General features: G+C 47.5%; 1 protein-coding gene across 1 annotated transcript; it reads left to right on the top strand.

Annotated features, from left to right (window-relative positions):
* The first annotated feature begins 1,938 nt into the window (after positions 1–1,938).
* Positions 1,939–14,923, top strand: LOC142921029 (uncharacterized). Its single transcript, XM_076062917.1, has 2 exons — positions 1,939–2,030; positions 12,880–14,923. The coding sequence occupies exon 2, from the start codon at positions 13,365–13,367 to the stop codon at positions 14,070–14,072; it is 708 nt and encodes a 235-aa protein (XP_075919032.1). The 5' UTR covers positions 1,939–2,030; positions 12,880–13,364; the 3' UTR covers positions 14,073–14,923.
* The last annotated feature ends 1,660 nt before the right edge of the window (positions 14,924–16,583 follow it).

Below are 16,583 nucleotides of genomic sequence, written 5' to 3'. Positions count from 1 at the left end.
GAGTATGGGTCTCTGTGAGTATGGGTCTCTATGAGTATGGGTCTCTGTGAGTATGGGTCTCTATGAGTATGGGTCTCTATAAGTGTGGGTCTCTGTGAGTATGGGTCTCTGTGAGTGTGGGTCTCTGTGGGTCTCTGTGAGTGTGGGTCTCGGTGGGTCTCTGTGAGTATGGTTCTCTATGAGGGTTGGTCTCTGTGAGGGTGGGTCTCTGTGGGTCTCTGTGAGTATGGGTCTCTGTGGGTCTCTGTGAGTATGGGTCTCTGTGGGTCTCTGTGAGTGTGGGTCTCTGTGGGTCTCTGTGAGTGTGGGTCTCTGTGGGTCTCTGTGGGTATCTGTGAGTGTGGGTCTCTGTGGGTCTCTGTGAGTGTGGGTCTCTGTGGGTCTTTGTGCGTGTGGGTCTCTGTGGGTCTCTGTGAGTGTGGGTCTCTGTGGGTCTCTGTGAATGTGGGTCTCTGTGAGTCTCTGTGAGTAGGGGTCTTTGTGAGTGTGGTTCTCTGTGAGTATGGGTCTCTGTGGGTCTCTGTGAGTGTGGGTCTCTGTGGGTCTCTGTGAGTATGGGTCTCTGTGCGTGTGGGTCTCTGTGGGTCTCTGTGAGTATGGGTCTCTGTGAGTGTGGGTCTCTGTGAGTATGGGTCTCTGTGGGTCTCTGTGAGTGTGGGTCTCTGTGAGTATGGGTCTCTGTGAGTATGGGTCTCTGTGAGTATGGGTCTCTGTGGGTCTCTATGAGTATGGGTCTCTGTGAGTATGGGTCTCTGTGAGTGTGGTTCTCTGTGAGTATGGGTCTCTGTGGGTCTCTATGAGTATGGGTCTCTATGAGTGTGGTTCTCTGTGAGTATGGGTCTCTGTGAGTATGGGTCTCTATGAGTATGGGTCTCTGTGAGTATGGGTCTCTATGAGTATGGGTCTCTATAAGTGTGGGTCTCTGTGAGTATGGGTCTCTGTGAGTGTGGTTTTCTCTGAGTCTCTATGAGCATGGGTCTCTATGAGTATGGGTCTCTGTGAGTATGGGTCTCTGTGAGTATGGGTCTCTGTGGGTCTCTATGAGTATGAGTCTCTGTGAGTATGGGTCTCTGTGAGTATGGGTCTCTGTGGGTGTGGTTCTCTGTGAGTATGGGTCTCTGTGAGTATGGGTCTCTGTGGGTCTCTATGAGTATGAGTCTCTGTGAGTATAGGTCTCTGTGGGTCTCTATGAGTATGGGTCTCTGTGAGTATGGGTCTCTGTGAGTGTGGTTCTCTGTGAGTATGGGTCTCTGTGGGTCTCTATGAGTATGGGTCTCTATGAGTGTGGTTCTCTGTGAGTAGGGGTCTCTGTGAGAATGGGTCTCTATGAGTATGGGTCTCTATAAGTGTGGGTCTCTGTGAGTATGGGTCTCTGTGAGTGTGGTTCTCTGTGAGTCTCTATGAGTATGGGTCTCTATGAGTATGGGTCTCTGTGAGTATGGGTCTCTGTGAGTATGGGTCTCTGTGGGTCTCTATGAGTATGGGTCTCTGTGAGTGTGGTTCTCTGTGAGTATGGGTCTCTGTGAGTGTGGTTCTCAGTGAGTCTCTATGAGTATGGGTCTCTATGAGTATGGGTCTCTGTGAGTATGGGTCCCTGTGAGTATGGGTCTCTGTGGATATCTATGAGTATGGGTCTCTGTGAGTGTGGTTCTCTGTGAGTATGGGTCTCTGTGAGTATGGGTCTCTGTGAGTATGGGTCTCTGTGGGTCTCTGTGAGTATGGGTCTCTGTGGGTGTGGTTCTCTGTGAGTATGGGTCTCTATGGGTCTCACTCAGTGTGGGACCTTACCTGGTCAAATTCAAATGCTTGTGATGTGATGTGTGATGATGATGGTTGGCTTGGATCACACGGCCTACGCGGAGGGTGGGGGGATGCGTGACGTCATCAGGTGACATCACATATGTGACGTCACCACTCACTTGCCGTGACTAATATTAATATATACAAAAGTCTATTTTTATACTTGTTGCATTGTGTACAGTCTGGAAGCTACCCAGGTGCCAAATTTCAAGTTTGTTGCATGTTGGAAAGTAAGCTAAACATTTCGAACAGACACACATTCACAAATTTCCCTTTTATACATCATAAACTGTATATTATGTGTGTATATATAAACTGTACATTACGTGTGTATAAACTGTGTATTATGTGTGTGTATATAAACTGTATATTATGTGTATAAACTGTATATTATGTGTATGTATAAACTGTATATAAAGTGTGTATATAAACTGTATATTAAGTGTAAATAAACTGTATATTATGTGTTGTATATAAACTGTATATTATGTGTGTGTATAACCTGTATATTAAGTGTATATAAACTGTATATTATGTGTGTATATAAACTGTATATTATGTGTATATAAACTTTATATTACGTGTGTATATAAACTGTATATTACGTGTGTATATAAACTGTATATTATGTGCGTATATAAACTGTATATTATGTGTATGTATAAACTGTATATTATGTGTATATATAAACTGTATATTATGTGTGTATATAAACTGTATATTATGTGTGTATGAACTCTATATTATGTGTATATGAACTGTATATTACGTGTGTATATAAACTGTATATTATGTGTATATATAAACGGTATATTATGTGTATGTATAAACTGTATATTATGTGTATATATGAACTGTATATTATGTGTATATAAACTGTATATTATGTGTATATAAACTGTATATTATGTGTATATAAACTGTATATTATGTGTATGTATAAACTGTATGTTATGTGTATATATAAACTATATATTATGTGTGTATATAAACTGTATATTACGTGTGTATAAACTGTATATTATGTGTATATATAAACTGTATATTACGTGTGTATATAAACTGTATATTACGTGTGTATATAAACTGTATATTATGTGTATGTATAAACTGTATATTATGTGTATATAAACTGTATATTATGTGTGTATATAAACTTATTATTACGTGTGTATATAAACTGTATATTATGTGTGTATATAAACTGTATATTATGTGTGTATATAAACTGTATATTACGTGTGTATATAAACTGTATATTATGTGTGTATATAAACTGTATATTATGTGTATGTATAAACTGTATATTATGTGTATATATAAACTGTATATTATGTGTGTATATAAACTGTATATTACGTGTATATATAAACTGTATATTATGTGTATATATAAACTATATTATGTGTGTATATAAACTGTATATTATGTGTGTATATAAACTGTATATTATGTGTGTATATAAACTGTATATTACGTGTGTATATAAACTGTATATTATGTGTATATATAAACTGTATATTATGTGTGTATATAAACTGTATATTATGTGTGTATATAAACTGTATATTACGTGTGTATATAAACTGTATATTATGTGTGTATATAAACTGTATATTATGTGTGTATATAAACTGTATATTACGTGTGTATATAAACTGTATATTATGTGTATATATAAACTGTATATTATGTGTGTATATAAACTGTATATTATGTGTGTATATAAACTGTATATTACGTGTGTATATAAACTGTATATTATGTGTGTATATAAACTGTATATTAGGTGTGTGTATATAAACTGTATATTACGTGTGTATATAAACTGTATATTACGTGTGTATATAAACTGTATATTATGTGTATATATAAACTGTATATAAACTGTATATTACGTGTGTATATAAACTGTATATTATGTTTGTATATAAACTGTATATTACGTGTGTATATAAACTGTATATTATGTGTATATATAAACTGTATATTATGTGTGTATATAAACTGTATATTATGTGTGTATATAAACTGTATATTACGTGTGTATATAAACTGTATATTATGTGTATATAAACTGTATATTATGTGTGTTTATATAAACTGTATATTATGTGTATGTATAAACTGTATATTATGTGTATATAAACTGTATATTACGTGTGTATATAAACTGTATATTACGTGTGTATAAACTGTATATTATGTGTATATATAAACTGTATATAAACTGTATATTACGTGTGTATATAAACTGTATATTATGTTTGTATATAAACTGTATATTACGTGTGTATATAAACTGTATATTATGTGTATATATAAACTGTATATTACGTGTTATATAAACTGTATATTACGTGTGTATATAAACTGTATATTACGTGTGTATATAATCTGTATATTATGTGTATATAAACTGTATATTATGTGTGTATATAAACTGTATATTACGTGTGTATATAAACTGTATATTATGTGTGTATATAAACTGTATATTATGTGTGTATATAAACTGTATATTATGTGTGTATATAAACTGCATATTACGTGTATATAAACTCTATATTATGTGTATGTATAAACTGTATATTATGTGTATATATAAACTGTATATTATGTGTGTATATAAACTGCATATTACGTGTGTATATAAACTGTATATTATGTGTATATATAAACTGTATATTATGTGTGTATATAAACTGTATATTATGTGTGTATATAAACTGTATATTATGTGTATATATAAACTGTATATTACGTGTGTATATAAACTGTATATTATGTGTGTATATAAACTGTATATTACGTGTATATAAACTGTATATTATGTGTATATATAAACTGTATATTATGTGTATATATAAACTGTATATTATGTGTGTATATAAACTGTATATTATGTGTATATATAAACTGTATATTATGTGTGTATATAAACTGTATATTATGTGTGTGTATGAACTGTATATTATGTGTGTATATAAACTGTATTTCACGTGTGTATATAAACTGTATATTGACGATGACGATGATGACGATGCCACGTGTCTATTGATGACGATGACGACGATGCCACGTGTCTACTGATGACGATGACGATGATGACGATGCCACGTGTCTACTGGTGACGACGATGATGACGATGCCACGTGTCTACTGATAATGACGATGCCACGTGTCTACTGATGACGACAATGATGACGATGATGACGATGCCACGTGTCTACTGATGACGACGATGCCACGTGTCTACTGATGACGACGATGATGACGATGCCACGTGTCTACTGATGATGACGATGACGACGATGCCACGTGTCTACTGATGACGACGATGATGACGATGCCACGTGTCTACTGATGATGACGATGCCACGTGTCTACTGACGATGATGATGACGATGCCACGTGTCTACTGATGATGATGATGACGATGCCACGTGTCTACTGATGACGACGATGATGACGATGCCACGTGTCTACTGATGACGACGATGATGACGATGCCACGTGTCTACTGATGATGACGACGATGCCACGTGTCTACTGATGACGATGATGACGATGCCACGTGTCTACTGATGATGACGATGATGACGATGCCATGTGTCAACTGATGACGATGATGACAATGCCACGTGTCTACTGACGATGACGATGATGACGATGCCACGTGTCTACTGATGACGATGATGACGATGCCACGTGTCTACTGATGATGACGATGATGACGATGCCATGTGTCAACTGATGACGATGATGACAATGCCACGTGTCTACTGACGATGACGATGATGACGATGCCATGTGTCAACTGATGACGATGATGACGATGCCACATGTCTACTGATGACGACGATGACGACGATGCCACGTGTCTACTGATGACGACGATGACGATGCCACGTGTCTACCTGATGACGACGATGAGGACGATGCCACGTGTCTACTGATGACGACGATGATGACGAACGCCGACGAACGGCGGCAGTCGCCCGACTCGGCACAGGGACTCACCAAACGTGGCGGCAGTCTTAGCGACGCTTTGCACGCGGCAACTTCTTCACGCAAACAGCCACCCCGTCTACAACACGCGGCAGGGGCAACGATCAAGCGGGCAGCAGCAGTCAGTCAGTCTCTCTCTGTGTGTGTGTCTCTCTCTGTCTATCCCTGTGTGTCTCTCTCTGTCTATCCCTCTCTCTGTCTCTGTTTCTATCCCTGTCTCTTTCTCTGTCTATCCCCGTCTCTCTCTCTGTGTGTGTCTCTCTCTCTGTCTATCCCTGTGTGTCTCTCTGTGTGTCTCTCTCTGTCTATCCCTCTCTCTGTCTGTGTCTCTCTCTGTGTCTATCCCTGTCTCTCTCTCTCTGTCTATCCCCGTCTCTCTCTCTCTGTTTCTCTCTCTGTCTATCCCTGTGTGTCTCTCTGTGTCTCTCTCTCTCTCTGTCTATCCCTCTCTCTGTGTCTCTCTCTGTCTCTGTGTCTATCCCTGTCTGTCTGTCTCTCTGTCTATCCCTGTGTGCCTCGGTGTCTCTGTCTCTCTCTCTGTGTCTCTGTCTGTGTCTTTTGTGTTTTTCTCTGTGTCTCTCTCTCTGTGTCTCTCTCTCTGTCTATCTCTCTCTCCGTCTCTGTCTCTCTCTCTGTCTCTCTGTGTGTCTCTCTGTCTATCTCTGTGTTTCTCTCTCTGTCTGTCTCCCTGTGTCTCTGTCTCTCTCTGTTTCTCTCTATCTGTATCTCTGTGTCTCTCTATCTATCTCTGTCTCTGTCTCTCGCTGTTTCTCTGTCTCTCTCTTTGTGTCTATCTCTGTGTCTCTGTCTCTCTGTGTCTCTCTCTCTGTGTCTCTCTCTGTCTCTTTCTGTGTGTCTCTCTCTGTGTCTGTGTGTCTCTGTCTCTCTCTCTGTGTGTCTCTCTGTGTGTCTCTCTCTGTGTCTCTCTCTGTGTCTCTCTCTGTCTCTCTGTGTCTCTCTCTCTCTGTGTCTCTCTCTCTGTGTGTCTCTCTCTGTGTCTCTCTGTGTGTCTCTGTGTCTCTCTCTCCGTGTGTCTCTCTCTGTGTGTCTCTCTGTGTGTGTCTCTCTGTGTCTCTCTTTGTGTCTCTCTCTGTGTGTCTCTCTCTGTGTGTCTCTGTCTCTCTCTGTGTGTCTCTCTCTGTGTCTCTCTGTGTCTGTCTGTGTGTCTCTCTGTGTCTCTCTGTGTCTCTCTGTCTCTCTCTGTGTCTCTCTCTGTGTTGAACTTCGCACTCAGATCGTCAGCGAGGCGACTGCGACCCGAGCGGTTAGCTCGGGTCGCATTGGGGCGGGGGGAGGGGCCAACCAGCGAGGCAACGCCGCGATTGGACAGAGGGAGGAGGAGGGGGAGGGGCCTCTATCACTTCCCCAACGAGGCAAAGATTGTGAATATTAATTCACGTTTTGGGGAAATGGCAATTCTTCGTACAGCAGAGAGATCTCTCCGGAATTATTTAAGACAATATTTGGGCATTGAGGCTTTATTCATGGCAGAGAGCAATATCCCTTCTTTATTAGAGATGTATTTGCGGTTAAAGTAAACAATTAAACGAAACTATATATACTTTTTTATTTTACCAGGAAAAGCTGTAGTAGTGTACAGGCCCTTTTCACAAGCGACCTGGCCAGAAATGATAGCTCAGCTAAATGTCTTCTTACGCGGAAATTGACAGAAGCCGAATATCTTCTTTGGTTCTTTCGGTAAAGTCACCACGTAGAATGAGAATAAAATTATAAATTGATAAAATAAAATAACACAATACAATTCTCACGACGTTTCGGCCACAACACAAGCGGCCTTCAGGTGAAGGGACGAGACTGTCTGGCCGAAACGTTGTGATAATTTTATTGCGTTATTTTATTTGATCAATTTATTATTTTATTCTCATTCTACGTGGTGACTTTACCGAAAGAACCAAAGAAGATGAATCCTTGCATTCACGAAAGCTTTAAATCGACAATTTAACCTTAAAAAACCTTCGGTGCAAGCCCTTGAAACTTACCTACAAGCAAGGGGTCCACTGAGCTGTTAGCTTCTCTTCTTTTAGGAGTGACCTGTCCACAAATGATCGCCCCTCCAAGCAAGCGGCGTGTTGTCGCGTGGACAACGTCGGCAGCCGTGAATGCGCCGTGGTGATGTTGACTTTAAATGTGGGGCGAAAAAACCGGAGGGCCCGGAGAGAAATCCACGCGACCATGGGGAGAGACGCAAATTCTAAATATACAGCAGCAGCAGCAGGCGTCAGGGTCGGGATCGAACCCACTACCTCCTGTAGACCAGGCGACATAGTTAACATCTCGTGTGTGACACGTGTCTCAACACACACGCGAGTGAGGACACACACACGGAATACACACACACACACACACTGGGGAACAAACACACACACATAAAACACACACACACGGAACACACACACGGGACACACACGGAACACACACACGGAACACACACACGGGACACACACACGGGACACACACGTAACACACACACACGGAACACACACACGGAACACACACACGGAACACACACACGACACACACACACAGAACACACACACGGAACACACACACGGGACACACACGTAACACACACACACGGAACACACACACGGAACACACACACGGAACACACACACGGAACACACACACCGAACACACACACACGTAACACACACACGGAACACACACACGGAACACACACAGGGGACACACACACGTAACACACACACACCGAACACACACGTAACACACACACACGGAACACACACACCGAACACACACACGTAACACACACACGGAACACACACACGGAACACACACACACACGGAACACACACACACGGAACACACACACGGAACACACACACGGAACACACACACACGGAACACACACACACGTAACACACACACACGGAACACACACACGGAACACACACACACGTAACACACACACACGGAACACACACACTGAACACACACACACGGAACACACACACGGAACACACACACCGAACACACACACACATAACACACACACACGGAACACACACACACGTAACACACACACACGGAACACACACACGGAACACACACACGGAACACACACACACACGGAACACACACACGGAACACACACACGGAACACGACTGGGTGAGTGGGTGAGTGTGTGGGTGAGTGTGTAGGTGAGTATGTGAGCGACTGGGCGAGTGATTGGGTGAGTGAGTGTATGAGTGGTTGGGTGAGTGGGTGAGTGTGTTTCTGGGTGAGTGTGTGGGTGGGTGAGTGGGTGGGTGAGCATGTGAGTGAGTGAGCGACTGGGTGAGTGGGTAGTGAGTGTGTGGGTGAGTGTGTGAGCAACTGGGTGAGTATGTGGGCGACTGGGTGAGTGAGTGTGTGTGTGAGTGAGCTACTGGGTGAGTGGGTGGATGTGTGAGTGTGTGAGGTGAGTGTGTGAGCGACTGGGTGAGTGTGTGAGTGAGTGAGCGACTGGGTGAGTATATGGGTGGGTGAGTGTGTGGGTGGGTGAGTGTGTAGGTGAGTATGTGAGAGACTGGGCGAGGGATTGGGTGAGTGAGTGTATGAGTGGTTGGGTGAGTGGGTGGGTGGGTTAGTGTGTGAGTTTCTGGGTGAGTGTGTGGGTGGGTGAGTGGCTGAGTGAGTGGGCGAGTAAGTGAGCGAGTGGGTGGGTGAGTGGGTGAGAGTGTGGGTGGGTGAGTGTGTGAGCAACTGGGTAAGTGAATGTGTGTGTGTGAGTGGGTGGGTGAGCGTGTGAGTGAGTGAGCGACTGGGTGAGTGGGTAGTGAGTGTGTGGGTGAGTGTGTGAGCGAGTGTGTGAGCAACTGGGTGAGTATGTGAGCGATTGGGTGAGTGAGTGTGTGTGAGTGAGCGACTGGGTGAGTGGGTGGGTGTGTGAGTAAGTGTGTGAGGTGAGTGTGTGAGCGACTGGGTAAGTGAGTGTGTGTCTGTGAGTGGGTAGGTGAGCGTGTGAGTGAGTGAGCGACTGGGTGAGTGGGTAGTGAGTGTGAGTGCCGGACGGGTAACTCTGTCGTGGACAGTGCTGTGGGGGGAGGTCCAATTTCGATTGGCTCCTCCCCTCATGGCATCTGTGTCCACCACAGGGGCTAAACGGGGGCTCTGGACGGGTGCGAGGGGCTGGTAACCCCTCCACCTTCAATTAATTACCACTAAACCACGAGTTAAACTGAAATATGTAACTAATAAGCTTGTGCTGGAGGCCCCGGGGGCCAGGCGTCTATGACGTCTCCTGGCCAAACCCCAATTGGCGGAGCCAGGAGATTGAATATCTACCCTCGGGGCTCCTCCATAAACAACGAAAAACCACTACGGGTGGCCACGTGGAATGTTCGAACGCTCACTGCGGAGGAGAGGCTGCCACTCCTCTGTCGGGAGCTGGACCGGTACCGCCTGGATCTATGTGACATTCAGGAGGTCCGGTGGACCGGTTCTGGCTCCTGCCACCATGAGGGGTGGACAGTCCTCTACTCGGGGCAGCAGACTGCCAAACAACAGGGTGTGGCTCTTTTGAACAAAAGAATGAAGGGGGCGTGGGAGCATGGCGTTGAGGTGTGGGAAGCTGTAAGCCCCAGGCTACTTTGGGCTCGCCTTCCCATCAACCGGAGGCGAGGAATGGTGGTCGTGGTTACTTATGCCCCCACCGAAGATGAACATCCGTGGAGGGATGCAGGCAAAGCCGATGAGTCAGATGCCTTCTATGACCTCCTGTCACAGGTGCTGGCTAAAGTGGCCCCTCGGGATAGAGTCATCATGTTGGGTGACTTCAATGCCCGAGTTGGTCATGATGCTGGCACCTGGTCTGGAGTGATTGGAGGGCATGGACCAGATCAGCTCAATAACAACGGTAGGAGGCTGCTAGATTTTTGTGCAGCCCATGGGCTTGTAATTACCAACACGCTGTTCCGGCATCGGCGCATTCACACAACATCATGGATGCATGCCGGGTCCAAGCAAGAACATCTGCTGGACTACATAGTGACGGACCAGCGGATGCGAGCCCATGTCCTTGACACCAGGACCTACCGTGGAGCTGATCTGCCCTCTGACCATCGACTAGTCATCTGTAAGATGCGCCTGCCATTCTTCTACTCTGGTGGTGGGTGTACACCCAGGACCCCATTCCAACCTAAAGTGGCCTGATCTCAGTTATCTGATGAAAGTTGCAAGCGAGAATTTAATCATTGCTTGTGGCTGGGATTGGCATCGTCCCCGACTCCTCCTGATGTCGAGGGTAAATGGGCGAGGTTTAGGACTGTGACTCATGCAGCTGCAATGGCTGCTTTGGGCACGCGGTCCAGACCTCCCCAGAGACCCTGGCTGACAGAGGAGGTGTTCAGGATGGTTGAGAAAAAGCGACAGGCCCACTGTCATCGGCTACAGAATCCCACGTCAGAGAATGAGGAGGCTTACCGCAGCCTTCGCTCGGAGGTTCGGAGAGCCGTGAGGCGCTGCAAGGATGGGTAGTGGTCGCGGGTTGCTGAGGAGATGGAGTCTGCCTCAGTGGCCCGTGATCACAAATTTCTATTTAACTCCATCAAAAAAGTAACCTGCAGCACCACACCTATTACCATCAGGAGAAAAAACGGTGATCCAATCTCCGACCCCCATGAACAGGTTTGCAGATTTGCTGAGCATTTCTGTGAGGTCCTGGGGGAGGGAAAATCCCTCAGCCAGGAAAACATCGTGGCACAAAGTGAGGATGACCCTGCTGAGGCTGCGGTGCCTCAAATATTGGAAGAAGTCACCCCCTGTGAGTGGCTGGCTGAGGTGTCATCTGTTGAGGAAGTACTGAGGGCGATCCGGAGTCTGAGACCAGGAAAGGCAGCGGGCAGAGATGATCTCCAAAGCGAAATGCTGAGGGAGGGTGGCGTTTGTGCACTGACTGCCCTATATGACATCATAACAACAGTCTGGACCACTGGACGGGTTCCGCAGGATTGGAAGGATGCCCTGGTGGTCCCCCTTTTTAAGAAGGGGGACCACCGGCGGGCAAGGCTGCAATGGCTGGGTCATGTAGCCCGCATGCCCAGCCACTGCATGCCGAAACAGCTTTTGTTCGGCCGGATCGAGGGGGCTAAACGGGCGCGGCCCGGGCTAGAGAAGAGATGGAGTGATGTGGTACGGGAGGACGTGGAGCTGATTGGACTTGCCGATGACTGGTACCAGCGGTGTCAAGATCGGCCTCTGTGGAGGAGGCTCGTGAAGGACGCTAGTGGGCAGTTGGAGGTAGTCGCCCTCCAACAACAACGGAGGGTGGAGGAATGACGCTCACCACAACGAGCGGAGCGCCGGGTGGCTAAAGCACAGCAGGTTGGCACAGTAGGGGGCACAGGTGGTGCATCAGCCAGTCATCTCAGTCAGTCGACCCATGGCACCTGGGTCTGCCCCGTGACCTGTCAGCGGGCGTTCGACACTTCACGTGGCCTCAGGGTGCACATAGCCTGGCACAAGCGTCGTGGTGACGTCACCGCCACTTAGTGGTGAATGGCGGTTGTTGTTGTTGAGGTGAGTGTGTGAGCGACTGGGTGAGTGTGTAAGTGAGTGAGCGACTGGGTGAGTGTGTGGGTGGGTGAGTGTGTGGGTGAGTGGTTGGGTGAGTGGGTGGGTGAGTGTGTGAGTTTCTGGGTGAGTGTGTGGGTGGGTGAGTGTGTGAGCGACTGGGTGAGTGATTGGGTGAGTGAGTGGGTGGGTGAGAGAGAGTGAGTGGCTGAGTGAGTGGGCATGTGGGTGAGTGAATGGGTGAGTGGGTAAGTGAGTGGGTGGGTGAGTGTGTGAGCGACTCGGTGAGTGAGTGCGTGGGTGGATCAGTGAGTGGATGAGTGAGGAGGGGCACTGCGGGGTGGGGGAGTGTACAGAGGGTGAGGGGTAATGATTATTATACAGGGCGGTACTAAAGTCAGGACACAGTTTCTTGGGTTTATCTTTAAGTTTATTGTGATTTTGCGAGTTTATATAGGTAGCTCTGCTTAAACGTGTCTCTCTCTCCATCCGTCTCCACTCTCTCTCTTCCTCTCTTCACTGCTGGCCTGTAGGTTTGGGCCGAGCGAGTTCCTGCCGGGGTTTTGGCTCTTCAGGAGTTGATTCCCCCCGTGGCTTTGTCGGCACGAGGCGACCGCGCGGAGTGTCAAGGGCTCCACCGGGCCCCAAGCCGCTGCCCCAGCACCACCGTAGCAGCCAAACCACCGGTGCTCGGCATGGCCTCTATGAAGGTCTTGCTGGACCTCATGTTGAGCACGGGGTACAACATTGTCCAGGAGAACGGACAGAGGAAGTTCGGACCGCCACCCGACTGGCAGGGGCCCCCTCCCGCCCGTGGCTGCGAGGTGTTTCTGGTGAGGATCCCGCGCGACCTCTACGAGGATGAGCTGGTGCCCGTGCTGGAGACGGTGGGGAAGCTCTACCAGCTCCGCCTCATGATGGAGCATAGCGGAGAGACCCGCGGCTATGCGTTCGCTACCTACGCGACGCTCGCCCAAGCCACGGATGCCGTCAAGAAACTCGACAAATTCGAGATCCGATGATGGCGATGAGCGGTGCCACAGAGGGCGTGGCGGATGTCAAGATGAGCGTCTGTCGCTGGGACAAAACCCTCAACCGAGGCTATGCGTTCATCGAGTACGGGAGCCATCGCGCGGCCGCCATGGCCAGGAAGAAGCTCCTTCGAATCAACTTCCGGCCATGGGGCCGGACCATCAAGGTGGACTGGGCCATCCCGGAGTGGGAAACGGTGGCTGCGGCCGCGGCAACGGAAGACGCGGAGGAGGAGGCGGCGGTGCCAGACCTGCCGGAGCCGGAGTGCACGGCCACCGGCAAAGCCGCACACAGCCTGTTTGAGGGCTGGGGGGCACGTACGTGGCTGTGGTGGGTACCTCTCCACCTGCGGCCTATGCCCATTGCTCTCGAGGCGCTGCCGGAGGCGGCCAGGCTGTCGTGGGAGGTGCGGCTGTGGATGCTGTGCCGGACCGCCGGCGTCAGCTACCCAATCTTCGAGCTGCACGCTCACTCGGAGCCCGGGATACCCGTGGGCCTCCTCTATAAGGTGTCGATTCCCGGGATGGGAAAAGGCACCGGCATCTTCCCCGCATTTCTGAGCTCCAGCGAGGAGGGAGCACGGGAGGTGGCGTGTCAGCACGCCTACAACATCCTCACCAAGGCGAATCCTCTGAGAATGTGCCCAGCCCCTGCCGCGACACCGCCTCCCAGCCGCCTCTTCCAGGATCCTTGAAGAAAAAACTAATTCATGCGTTTGACATGTCAACGCCATTTAGTTTTGAAAATGTAGCGGAGAAAAATATATTTTGTTCACATCGCATTCTGTTTTGTCAATAATCTCTGTAACGTGCGCCTGCTCTGCAAGGCATGCATTAACCCCTTTCTGTCTCAATTTCATTCCCAGCATGCAATTCTCCAAGCCTCAGATTTTATAACATATTTCGCACAACTTTAATCCTGGTAAATATATTATTTTCTTTAAAAACACGAGCATTATATTTAGTCTATTGCATGGCTAAAGTATTCTAAGTAAAAATATAAATTGTATTAACCAATATTTGATCATCGCTATGATAAATATATTTCTACCCTACAATATACAAATCTACATTGTGCTAATGTTTCAATTTTACTTTTATTAACTGACAAATATAGTGTCTAGGACACATTTTCAAAGAAATATTTTCATGTACCCAGACAATATTTGCAAGTGCCCACATAAAAAAAAACTTGCAGACTGCATACGTAGCTACGACAACAGAATCCTTGAAGAAAAAACGAATTCAGGTGTTTGACATTTCGTTTTATACAGGAGAAAAATATATATATATATATTGTGCACATCGCATTCTGATGTCAAAACATTTGATTCTTTATAAAATTGAAAAACCCTTGAACAACTTTGCTGCACACGGAGATGTCCGTGCACCGCCTCGTTTCCACAGCTTCTATCCCAGTGCCATTTGTATTTCATGCACATACCGCTGTTAAGAGTTTGATGTTTTATTGATTTTCAATTTAGGTGTTTTTTTCCTGTAATGTTTTTTTGTTATTTTTTTAGTGGAAATAAAGTCCTGAAAAGTCTCTTCCTCTCTCTCTCTCCACTCTCTCGGCCGAGTCTCTGCCACTTCTGGTTCTGAGTGTCGCATGCTTGGGATCCTTCTTTCCCTCCTCTGTGGATTTAATTTGATATGCTGATTTACACGCCAACATATTTCAGACTTCCCTGTTTTGTTAGGGTATTATCCTGATCATTACCAACGTTCCCACGGCCAGGCACTTTCGAGTAACTTATTACCTTTTACCACAGCATCATAATATCATTTTCCTGGATCATCGCCTTCATAGCTTTGATCAATCACCAATGGTTTACTGGTTCGTTTTTGTATTTACTTATGCCACCCTAAACTTGGTTCGAAGCTTTCGTGACTGCAGGAATTAATCTTTGTTTTTTAGGTAAAGTCACGTATAAATAAGAAATAACAAAACAACATAATTATGTTTTGTTATTTCTTATTTATATGTGACTTTATCGAAAAAACCAAAGATTAATTTATGTCACCCTCTTTCCCCGTGGGACCATGTGGCGTGAAGTTGTGTCGCACATAAAGAGAATCTGTTCACATCACGATTTTCCGTATTCGACTGTCAGTTGCCATCCCAGGGGGCAATATGCACATTTGTCGACTCGGCGAATCGACATGATTTCGGGCTCCGTTGGGTCGCCCCTTTTGTGCTTTTGCGCGAGCCGGATTTCAACGCAATTCCCGATCCGTTGTGGTGCCACGGTCTCGGAGCAACTCTGCCGGCGCCTCGACTCCCCCGTGGCCCCCCACACCGAGCACGCACCTGCAGCGCCCGCACATAGCGTCCTGGCGGGGGATTGCCCGTCACGACGGGTTTTCATCTGAAGGGTCTCTGGGATGAAAGTCCCGCGGTTTCCCGGTGCCAGGAGAATGGCCGACCCTCGCAGAGCGAGTCACATTGCGGCGCCTCTGAGTTGGCTTCAAATTGTTTGGGCGCGCGAAGGTTTGCCGGGTCGGCAGCGACGAGTCGCGCGCGACGCTCCCCGCCTTCTCGAGCCGCTCGCGGCATCTGTGTGACGCCGGCGAGCGCCGCTACGAGGCGGCGATAGGCAAAGTTCCCTTTCGTCTTCGTCCCTCCGACTCTCACGGCGTCCGCGCGACGCCGTGAGCACGGCCGCGAGGTACGTGATGGGGCCTGCGAGCATTTGCGGACTTGGGTAGCGGTAGGCCTAGGGTCGGCTCGTAGAATATTCCCTCCGGGCGGTGCGGGGTTTGCGCCACGAATAAAAGTCAGTAGAGAGCATCGGTGTGGTGCGCGTGTGATTCCCGCGCGGAGCGGCTCCGTGGGCGGATGCGCGGCGAGAGCGAGGGCGGAGCCGCAGCCGGAGCTCGCGCGTTGAGATCATCGCCCGCAGGTGCGAGACCGTTCGGGCCCCGTGTTAACGACGGCTGCGGTGCGCGTGGATGCTCGTGGAGGTAATCGCTCCCCGGTGTAGGCGCTAGCATGTCGCTGTCCGCTGCATTAGCGATAGCCGCGGTGCGCGCGGGGGTGCGTGGGTTTACTCCGTGCGGCCGTGAGCCAGCAGCACGAGTCTGTCCCTCGGAGAGGGCGCTAGCGCGGGGGGCCCGATCGCTCGGTCGGCGGGGGCCCGGCGGGAGCCGACCGACGCGGTGGAGGAGGCGGCGGAAGGGGCGGACGTCGCGCCCCACCTGCCTAG

Source organism: Petromyzon marinus, unplaced genomic scaffold (genome assembly GCF_048934315.1).
Source record: "Petromyzon marinus isolate PM22_M1 ecotype Great Lakes invasive population unplaced genomic scaffold, UKy_Petmar_22M1.pri1.0 PM_G_Scaffold_79, whole genome shotgun sequence".
NCBI classification, from domain to species: Eukaryota; Metazoa; Chordata; class Hyperoartia; order Petromyzontiformes; family Petromyzontidae; genus Petromyzon; species Petromyzon marinus.
The sequence above is the reverse complement of the archived record's forward strand: the minus strand, read 5'-3'. Positions and strand labels throughout refer to the sequence as shown.

Bases quoted from the DNA above. Each gene is read 5' to 3' on its own strand.
- LOC142921029 (XM_076062917.1), top strand. From the start codon at position 13,365: ATGATGGCGATGAGCGGTGCCACAGAGGGCGTGGCGGATGTCAAGATG.